This window comes from Genypterus blacodes, unplaced genomic scaffold (genome assembly GCF_046128005.1).
Source record: "Genypterus blacodes isolate CSIRO-AG114 ecotype Tasmania unplaced genomic scaffold, CSIRO-AGI_Gbla_v1 ptg000040l_1, whole genome shotgun sequence".
Classification (NCBI taxonomy): Eukaryota; Metazoa; Chordata; class Actinopteri; order Ophidiiformes; family Ophidiidae; genus Genypterus; species Genypterus blacodes.
The window spans coordinates 1,005,888-1,016,557 of NW_027466853.1; the positions used below are offsets into that span (position 1 = coordinate 1,005,888).

The 10,670-nt window shown below is 41.6% G+C and overlaps 1 protein-coding gene across 3 annotated transcripts; it reads right to left on the minus strand.

The window, feature by feature from the left end:
• Positions 1 to 224: 224 nt before the first annotated feature.
• nod1 (nucleotide-binding oligomerization domain containing 1) lies at positions 225 to 7,547 on the minus strand. Of its 3 annotated transcripts, none has more exons than XM_076148465.1 (12): positions 7,457 to 7,547; positions 6,284 to 6,480; positions 5,890 to 6,064; positions 3,730 to 5,542; positions 3,560 to 3,643; positions 2,609 to 2,692; positions 2,432 to 2,515; positions 2,219 to 2,302; positions 1,562 to 1,645; positions 1,357 to 1,440; positions 1,132 to 1,215; positions 225 to 384 (listed from the first exon to the last, which is right to left on the minus strand). In XM_076148465.1, the coding sequence occupies exons 2-12, from the start codon at positions 6,458 to 6,460 to the stop codon at positions 312 to 314; spliced, it is 2,826 nt and encodes a 941-aa protein (XP_076004580.1). In that variant the 5' UTR covers positions 6,461 to 6,480; positions 7,457 to 7,547; the 3' UTR covers positions 225 to 311. The 3 variants fall into 3 exon arrangements, 2 of the variants coding, with proteins under 2 accessions (XP_076004580.1, XP_076004581.1); XM_076148466.1 differs by having other exon boundaries at positions 6,284 to 6,404; positions 7,457 to 7,533; XR_012963252.1 differs by lacking the exons at positions 225 to 384; positions 1,132 to 1,215; positions 1,357 to 1,440 and having other exon boundaries at positions 1,565 to 1,645; positions 2,437 to 2,515.
• Between the last annotated feature and the right edge of the window lie 3,123 nt (positions 7,548 to 10,670).

Sequence of the window (10,670 nt, forward strand, 5' to 3'; positions counted from 1 at the left end):
GCAAATATGCAACTTGTTTGTTGAAATGTTAATAAAAGGGAGCTTCCTCAAACAGCCACCTCTTTCCCGACAATCCCCTCTGTGCACGAACCCTTACATATGGTAATTAAACATAAGAAAAAACTGCGGCTTATAGTCCAGTGCGGTTTATATATGTACACATCATTCAATTTAGCTTCTGCGGCTTATAGTCAGGTGCGTTTTATAGTCCGAAAATTACGGTATATTGTGTTCATACATGTACAATATCTACATTTGTTTCACATACATAGATATTATTCAGCTGCTGCATGCTCCTTTTAGTCACCCAGTCAGTGGAATTGGAGCCTTTTCTCAGCCACAAACAGTTTCTCTTCCTCGTCAGAAAGCTGGTTCCCTTTCACACTGTTGGAACAAAACCAGACGCCATCAGAAATGTACTCTCATGCTCAGAGGGTGAATTAATAGAAATGGCATGATTAATAGGACAGTGACTAGTATGGCAGCACTATGTAGTTCTTAGTGCCCTCAAATCTTTACTTACTTTTTACAGTACTGTTGCAAAACACAACATTGGTGCTGTCACAAGAGTCAATAAAAACTATTCCTTTCTCACATTTGTGGGCTAACAATATCATTATTAGATGTTGAGTCTTAATCACGACAAAACAATCAAATGAAATTTTTTGTAATGCACCTCTATATTAAAAATCCCCACACCTGCCTGGAGTACACATAGGTGGCACTAAAGATATTTTACTGTTCAGCTTTTCACCAGTGGGCTTCACATTTGAGGGACTACAAATGGGCTTTTTTAGACTGTTCAGTCTCGTTGAGGGAGGGAGGAAGACTGTTCAGTTTCAGTGAGGGAGGGAGGGAGGAAGTTTATTTCATTATCTGGAAACAGTGACTTATTATCTTAATCAGTAATGACTTTTTGTTTTGACATAATGACTTACTATCCACCTTTCTGGGCTTGCTGGGCTGCTGTATTTCAGTCCAAACAAGGTGAAGCAAAAGCATGAATTATGGACTCATAATAAGGGACAATGCATCGATTCGCAATATGGGAGGAAAATAAATCAGAATTCTACCTGTACTTGTCAATGTAGCATAAGAGTTAATTAGATATAAGAGAATAAAAATCCTCACCAGATCTCTTTGAGTTCTGTATTGTCTGAAAGAGCCTCAGCCAGCTGCTTGATCCCATTCACAGTGAACTGGTTATTGATTAACCTGCAGACAAACATACAATACAGGTGAGATCAGAAGCTTACAATGCTGACATTATGGCATTCTACTATAGGTCTCATCTGTGGTTAACATACCTCAGCAGACTGGCAGGTTGGTAAGTCTTTATATGTGTATTTCACTTACCAGAGGTGGGACAGACCAGTGTTTGCTTTGACCAGCTCGGCCATGTGAGGAGCCGCCTCATCAGACAACTCATTCTGCACCAGCCTAAACAGAGACATGAGCTATGACACCTTGACTAAAGCCTCACTCACACATATGGCATCCGCTAAAATATGGCAAAAACAATGGATTTTTCATTGAGCTGAAAACTACATGATCATCTTACCAGAATATCCGAAGGCTGGTGTTCTCTTTGAGTGCTTCAGCCAGGCTCTTCCCACCTTTTGATGTGATGCCATTGGCTGAGAGACTAGAATACAGAGGCAGATCATCCAGATGTTTAGTATATTTTGCGCACATTTCTGAATATTCCGTTAGGGAAAATTCAAATGGCTGTGCATTTCCATCAATAGGTTATGTAAATCATCTCAGAGGCTGCATCAATATACACAAGAGAGCTTACATCAAACCCTTCGTGTGGGAAAAACACTTATTACATTCATTATCCAGCTATACACGGCCTCAGAAACTGCAGCCAGAAGACGTCTGCGAGGGCTGAAATGGCTGCTTTTGCGGTTGTGACCGATTGTCCAAATGGATTTCACAGAGCTGCTTTGGGTGGAGCATTTTCAAGTTTCCAGAGCCTTTGACGACTTGTGTGCCATGATTGGACGTTTAGCCACTCATTTCAAGCCATAACACTCTATAAACTTGCCACATGTACTGAATACAAGGTGGTGGGTAAAACCTTCAGTGTGAGCACATCAACCGTCCATGGCTGTGTATATGCGGCGTGTTGAGTGATCCATGAAAAACAAATGAGCCGGTACATTACTTTGCCTTACCTGGCAAAACTACTTTGTATAAATAGCTACCTACTTACCTGAGGTTGGTAAGACTTGGGTGGTGCCTCAGAGCTTCGGCAAAAGCTTCCGCTCCCTCATCACCAATGCTGTTCCCCCACATTCTGCAAGGAAAACACCAAATACATCATCTAAGGTTCATCAAGAATCATACAAACTCCACATGGGAATTCAACTTTGTGCCTAGCCTATGATGACCTGGCGTGTGATGTAAAACAATTATAATGTCTTACCCCACATCAAATATAGATGTGCTCTTCTGAATGGCTCTGGCCAAATACTTCCCTCCAACACTAGTGATCTGGTTTTTACCAATCCTATGGACAAAGAAGTAACACTTTAAGAGAAAAACAAATATAGTGATTAAACCATACAGTACACCTTGCAACATGACGAAAAGGAAAATATACTTGACGGTTCGCAGCTTTGGGCATTCCTCAATCATCTGAGCAACCAGCTTGGCTCCAACATCTGTGATGTGGTTGTTGTAAAGCCTGAAGTCAGAGACACAAATTAAGGTCAAGATACCATTTGTAACTTTTCAGTTTTTCCTGAGGCAGCAAGTTTATTATGGCCCAAGAAGCAGATGAGCACTTGGAAAAATGAAACGACAGCTGTTGCAGTGTTGAATGAAGAGATTGAGAGTTTAGGGGAATGAGAGTATTTCCTCATTTCCATGCAGCAGACTTGTTTCTGATGGTAACTGTAACCTGTATGAACCTGTATATGAACCAGTGGGGCAGTGGCTCAGTGGGTAGTGCTTCCGCTTGAACCGGCGACCCTCCGGTTCAAGCCCCTGCCGATGTTGCCCCTGAGCAAGGCACCGAATCCTCAATTGCTCCCCCCTCTGCGAAGGGTGGTAATGTAACGTAAGTCGCTTTGGATAAAAGCGTCTGCCAAATGATCGTAATGTAATGTAATCTAATAACCTGTTTTTAAAAAGTTTCTTTGTTTGTTTTTTTAGTTTTGATCTGACATTCTAGTGACACTGAGCCTCTTCTTCAAGCATCAGTCTCTGCTCTGCATCCTTCTCTCATCACTCCTTACCCTCTCATCTTCATGACTCCCTAAAGAGAATGGTAACTTCTCTGTGCCTCCTCGACAGTGCAGAATGAAATTTTCCTTTGCTGAGTTGAGATGACTATTTAGCTTTGACAGCAGAGGAAGCAGTATAACCCATGGCTCTCAAATATACAGCTGGTCATTAACATTCTGCTTTTCTGCACCTCATAATGTAAGAAAATTGCTATGATAGTGCTTCACTTATCAGGGCAGCATGGTGCAACAACCTTGTATATCAGAACACTTTGAATCTCACATATTCACTATTTTTTGAACTGGAACATTGCAGGTGTACTCACCCCAGGACCTGCACAATCTTGTGCTTACACAGCTCCTCAGCAAGGACCTCCATACTGCTGTCTGTGAGGTGATTGACACAAAACCTGGATAGAAGCGCTGTCATTAATGCCACGATTAATACATATAGTGGGTTTGAAGTCTTGGATTAGGTCCTGTTTGTGCCCCTTACCTCACCACTGTCATCTTACAGAAGGATGGCTTCAGCTGCTTCACCCCATAGTCACTTATGTTGTTGTTATCCATGTCAATACCGAGGAGTTTCTGACGGTGCTGCAATACAAAGTTAAGGGCAGTGCAGTCCCCCGAGAACACGTTACAGTAACCCAGCTTGATGTAGTTGGCTGTGATGCCCTTTGCGGTCAACTGGGCCACATCTTTGCTCCTGGCCTCAAAGATCCACCTCAGCGTCCATAGGAAGTTGGGTAAAACATGAACTCTCTTGCCTTCTTCGCTGTTGTAGTGCGGCAAGCCTTGAAGGTGGGACTTTATACTGTTTGAGAGGTATGATTTGAGTAAATCCCGTTTTCTCTTTAGTAATGTAGGATGTACTAGGTGTTCCATCAAGCCAGAGTGAGCCTTGGAAAGCAGTCCACATAAGAAAAGATTTGTGAACTGAAGGTGCTCATTAGTTGTAAATGGCTTGGTTACTGCTGGCTTTGAGGACGCACAAATGCAGGAGGCACAAGGCAGCAACCAGGTCTCTCTTTTCCTGCTGCACTCTGTGAAGAACTTGAGGATCGAGCTCACAGCAGCTTGCTCGTCCAGTACCAGTGCAAATGCAGCCAAGAAAGACTGTAGCGTGACGTGGAGGAATTCAAAGGTAGCGGGGCATCCACTGGCATCATACTCACTCACTTGCCTGAGAAAGCCCATGGGTAGGTCCTCCTCTGTGAGGCCGCACGCTGAAATCTCCTCTTGGTTGCAGATAAAGCTGCTTCTCTCTATACCCTGAAGTGCCAGTTTAGCAAACGCTGCCAGGGGCCTGAGCCCTGCTTTGAATGTCTCTGTGGTGCACCTTGTGCTTTTTTTCAGCAGACCTGGTGCACGCACAACTGAGTGGCTGAGGAAGACCTCGGACAACAGCAGGAAAATGTCAGTGAGGGTCAAGCAAGTTTCAGGCAGCTCAAAATTATCGTGCATGGTGTGCAGGTGTTTAAAGCTCTTGAAGACAATCCAGGAGAAGAGTGGGATGGAGCAGAGGCCACAGAGGTGGGGGCTGGCATCAAGCTGGACTGATACCAGATCTCTGTGCTCTTGCTCTTTGAAATGCAGATCAATGTAGGTCTTCAAATGAGTTGGGGAGAAGCCCCGGAGAGCCACTTTCTTCCTGATCACTTTACTCTGGATGTCCATCCCTGTCCGGGCTGTCAGCACTTTCTTTGAACCTTTGAGTAGCTTCCCGCACAGCAAGCTGATAAGCAGCAGGAGAGGGTGCGCTTTCTCTTCTGGTGACACTACCTCAGGTACATTCATCAGGTCCATGTCCTCCTGAATCTCATCAAAGCCATCAAATGTAAAAAGAACCTTTTCAGGGAAGTGCACAATATAGTTAAACACTTCATCATCTGGGTCGTGGTCCGGGTAGCAGCTGTATTTGAACAACAAGTCCCTGAGGGAGATCTCATCTGTCTCTTTGAAGGTACTGAACATCCTACAGCGGAACTTAAAGAAGAACATTGCATCTGTCTGCAGCTCCTTCTTGGACCAGAGGTTCTGGAGTTTCTGAAGCAGGATGGATTTTCCTACACCAGCATCCCCCATCACGTAGACTGTTTCAGCCTGGTGATTGAAGACTGCATGATCATCTAAGAGCTGGTCCAAACTCTCCACGAAGCCAAGGCTTTCATTGTTGGCACTCAACAGTTCCATCTGTGTGTCAGTGTAGAGGTCTTCCAGTCGGGTCTCTACCCGATGACCATATGACATGATGAAGCTGGTGTCTCGGCCCATATCATGCCTCATCTTTTCACGGTACCTACTGACTTTAAAAGGGGAAACAGATCACTTAATATTACAGGTTTCCACACACATTGATCTAATTTAATTCCAATTTCCTATTCCAATTTCCTTCAGTGATTTCCTATTGTTCATTGGTGTAAAAAGTAAATCAATCTGGGGTGAGAAAACTAGGCCTTGTTACTGGAATGGAAACCACTAGTTTTACCAGCAGAGGACAACAAATTATCAATGTTTTCATCAGAATTCAACTACTGGGATTACTGTAAATCCAATAAGACTTAATTGAGACAAAAGCTATTAAATGTCATCTTTGAAGCAGTAAAAGAGGCTTCATAATACATGGAGCAGAATAAGTGACTGTGATACTTACTGGGATCTGTGTTGACCACCTTCAGCACCTCCATGCAATGACTCGGCTCGTAGTTGATCTTTTTCAGCCATGGCTGGACGTCTATGTATGCATCACATACTTTATATATGATGTAAATTAAGTATTCACAGGCCTCCTCTCCTTTGCATTGAACAAGCTCTAAGATTTTGCGAACCTACGAGATAATCAGAGAAAACAATTAAATAAGTTACTAATGTATTGTAACGTCAAAAATAAAACATTTATTGGTTATAAGGTCTAACAAGGAGTTTTAGATTTTTTGGGAGTTTCAGAAATGACACTATATTTTTTACTGACATGTAAATGAAAAGGAAATGTAGTATTTCAAAGTAGTGTTTTAGGGGCAAGATTATCTTTAATTTGAAGTTAAAACCTGATCTGTCTTGGTGACGGTGCGCTCCACAATCTCAACGTCTTCGGGGCAGAGGAAGCCACAGGCCGACAGGTTGTCTAGGATGCACTGCATGCTCTTCACCTTGGACACCAGCAGCTCTCTGTGGTAGGTGAGGATGTTCATGCAGGACATTTCGCCTTCTTCTCTGTGAGCCATATTTATGACACAACATTCATCTATAAGGGATAAATGAATGAGGAGTCAGAAATGTGATGTATCTAATAAAAAACCTGACAATTGGCCACAGTGAGGCAAAGATAAAAACAGTCAAACAGTTGAATATGTGACTGATCTGAGGCCTGGCTGATTTTAACACATTGAGAAGGGACAATTGACACATACAGTCTCATCGGGGTTGCAACCCAACTTTGGTGACATGTCTTCAAACTTCTTGAAAATATTGATAAATACTACTTTTACTTGACTTAGCTCTTACAGTATTTTAAATAAACATTCAATAAATAAACTATTTTTCAGTTAACAGTTCAACACTTAACTGAAGTTTTTATACATCACCGTTAATTTATCTGGGTTTTCTTTAACAGTGTATGGACACATATTTCCATACAACAAAAAATTACTAAGTGGTGAGCACATACAACCCAAAGTGGGATTAGGTGCAAGACAAATACACTTCAAAGCAGCACAGTAGAAAAGCAGTCTGTCAACAACTTTCTTGCTACCTAAAGATTTAATGTTCAAAGGTGCAAGGCTTCAAACAACAATGTCTTCATCTGGCAAATTTCCATATATGATACATACTTAAAGAAATATTTGAGGAGTAAGAAATTCAGTGTGCTGACTACTTTTCTACTGATCTGCACGCCATGTCAACAAAAGCTTGGTGGAGGGGTGGGGCGTGGCCCAAAGAGGAACCTGTAATGTTTTGGTGCAGATTCAGCTCTAGGGTTGGATCCAGGATGATGATATTTAAATAATTTCTTAAAGTTGGGAGGCAGACTACAACTAAAAATTAAAGCACTCTCTAACCAGTGTATGCTGCTGCAAAAATAAAGATTATGCATCTCTCCCTCCCTCCCCATTTAACGCAGATAACAGTAATTTTCCTAACAGAAAAGTGATATAAAACTGCAATCTAGGATACAAGCTCGCCATAAAATGGTAAATATGGCAAGTGTCGAGTGTACATACCTTTATCTTCTACGAGCTACACTAACTGTCCACAAACGGCAGCTTTACTGAAGGAGGAAGTGAAAGAGAAACTTTTTTTGACATGTCACCATATGCGGATGCTGCATTCACATGCTGGTTTAAGTATAGGAAATATCTAAAATCACTGAAGAAGTCGAAGAAGACATAATATGTGTGCGACAATTTTGAGCAAGCAATTCAATATTTTAAGCAATGATGCGAAATCTTGCACACGGATTTAACATATGCGCTCAACTTGGCAAAGATACTTTAGTGTCACAATTTTTCGCCAATCAGAGATAGAAAGTAGCCCATTTCTGATTGGACACTCTCTTCAATGCCCATCGCTTGTAAGGAACTGTAGTAATTGTAATGACCAATCAGAAATTTACTACTTAAGCTCTCTGATTGATTTAAAACTGTGGCACAAAGATAATAAAGTGCCAAACTGAACGCACACGCAGGCGTGTTACGCGAACGTGGCATAAGGATCAGGGTTGTCAAACTGGTCTGCGGCAGTTTTGGCGCTCTGACATGCTGTATATTTTCAGACTTACATTGCAGGAGAGAAAATGTCAGAGTTAACGCCCTCGGTACGTTGCCGCTAATAAAACCACAGAACCGGTATGAAACCTGTTGAGTTGGGGTAAAATGAGCGGTTCATCAGCTGTTCGTGAAGGCATCTTGTCATGGACAGAGTGGCACTCCTCAGATTTTATGACAAAAGGCAAAAGGTTCTCTTAACAGGTGAAAAATAACTCTTGGACCATAATGGTGAAGCACTGCAAAATAGCCTCACCAGGAGAGTATTTCTTTTTCTAAAAGGAACACAACATACAATGTATTGTACAGTATGCCAGTATAGAGCTCAGAATGTCCCATGACTCTATTTGTGTACACTGATGACTTCATGTCGCTTACTGCCTACTTTAATATGAAACATATACAGTGAAACATAGAACAAAATCAGTAGTTTTCAATTTAAATCGTTGAAAAGGAATCAGTTCCAGACATGTACAATGGTATACTTCTTGACATTCCCTCATTCTACTTCAGGGATTCTTTAAAGGCTTACAACAGTCTGGATGGGTAAAACGGTCAAAGTGGGTTCATGATGATCAGTCACCTGTGGAGCCTGCCTGCTAAAGATGTTTGTGTCTTTTTTGCAGGGTCATGTGATCAGCCATTTGGAGTCAAAGCTCAGGGCCCTTTCCTTGCCTATGTGGCCACTCGTGTTGAATCTGGTGACTGTGGGTTTAAACATCCAGGCCTAAAATTACCCGGTCATTCCTAAATGAGTCTGCATCCAGATCTTTAACAGTAACAAAGTGCCCCCCCTGTACTGACCTCCAGTTATTCTTATGGTGGATTTGATACTAGCACTTTATCAATCTCTTCATGGATTGTGGATGCCTGTTAGGTTGATGTGTCTGCTTAAATCTACTGAGTCTCTGCTGCTTACTGAACCACAAACTCTAACAGACCTTTTACATTTTGAGCAGATAGAGAAAAGCCTCGGTGGGATTCAAACTCAGGACCTTCTTCGTGTGAGATGACAGCATGAGGCCAGCATGAAACATGGAATCCATAACCCTTGCAACACCACATTGCAACCAATACTTTTTGTGTGTGTCTTTAAAATGACCATGTGCTAAATGCCAATTGGAGATTTAAGTGGACATCGAGAGCTTTTCAACATATTCTCAAAATAATCAGGCAAAGGAAGCTGACGATCAAGTACGTCTTTAATACAGCAATAATTCCAGGTAGTTTTTTATGGATCTGTGCCAAATCTACCAGAGAGGAAGCTCATGACCGCCCTTGCAGCACAGCCCAAGCAGAACGTTAGGTGTCCTCCTCCTTAGAGGGTGTTGGTCAGGTTCAGCAATCTTCAAAGTCCAGTCAGACACAATATCAGTAGTCCATTGCCCTTGTTGATAACAGCTGCGATCATGCCCTGCCTCCCCTCCCTGAGTCGCCTGGCCAATCCTTTTTGAGGCCAACAGGTAGTCCTTCTCCATGTCTCCCTTGATGTCCTGGCACACCTCCATTTCTACTACCCAGACCACAAAATCATGACTTCACTTGTTCCCTGTCTGGTGATCTAGCCTGAGGATTAAGTTCCAGACAAACATCCAAACACATATCTGGTATGATGTTACAGTCTATACCCAAGGCAGCACAAACACCCATCTGGAATTATTCTACAGTCCAGGATATACTGTGTTAACCTAATGGGAAACATTTTGGCAAGATATCCTCAAATTAAATCAGCCCATTGAGAGAGAATCTACATGTTTTACTCATATTAACCACTGGATGGCAGTGTTGCATTAATAAAAATTAGTTGAAAACTAATGTAAAAAAGATAGAGGGGCACCTTTGTCAGTAACCACCATTTTCAGATACTCCACATCATCATCATCATCATCATCATCATCATCATCATCATCATCATCATCTCCTCCACCAAGGAAGGCGGATTATCTTGTCAGTAATTTTTCTCCTCTGTTTATGATTCAGCAGCATAATTAGAATCCTGTTGACAGCGAAATGTGGCTGACATTTGACTATGTGCCAAACACACATGATTAGGTTTGATGTAGATCCAAGAATTAAATAAATGAGGAAAATAAATACAGATTTTCTTGACATTCCATTTGGGTATTTCTGACCAATTTTTCTCCTAAAATTCTGCTTTTGAAGGTAATAAGCACAAGCATTAAATAAATATACCACAACCACAGATCTTACTTATTATAAATCTTTTTTTCTCTCTCTACAAATCATCAAATCTAAATATATGTATATTTTTCTTCTCCCACTGTGACCAGTTACACTATGGGAATTGCTACCCTTTGGTGGTATGTCGATTTAAAAGTTGCAAACTTTGCTTTGTGTGAAGAATAAAAAAAACCCAAATCAATTACTAACTAGCATCTGATATGAAAGTAAAACAATGTGAAATATCTGACAACTGTTAGCATATCAAAGACACATGGATCAGCTTTGACTGACATCCGTGTGTATGACAGGGCTGATGTGAGATCTGATCACGTGTGTGTAAGCTCACCTTTACTCTAGCCCATTATCTGATTACACAAGTGGCCGTTCATTGACCTCTGTAACTCATGAACACTGCCTGTCATATCCATGTACAAAAAAAACTTGAAAAGAAGAAAAAATGCACTTAATTAATACTGTGACATATTTT

What these genes read in the sequence shown, in the direction of transcription:
- nod1 (XM_076148465.1), bottom strand. Translation starts at nt 6,460, where the DNA reads ATGGCTCACAGAGAAGAAGGCGAAATGTCCTGCATGAACATCCTCACC. An exon ending in AAGATTGTGCAGGTCCTGGG is followed by an intron (nt 2,693 to 3,559) that starts GTGAGTACACCT and finishes CTCTGACTTCAG; the next exon opens with GCTTTACAACAACCACATCA. An exon ending in CCAAGTCTTACCAACCTCAG is followed by an intron (nt 1,646 to 2,218) that starts GTAAGTAGGTAG and finishes TCTGTATTCTAG; the next exon opens with TCTCTCAGCCAATGGCATCA.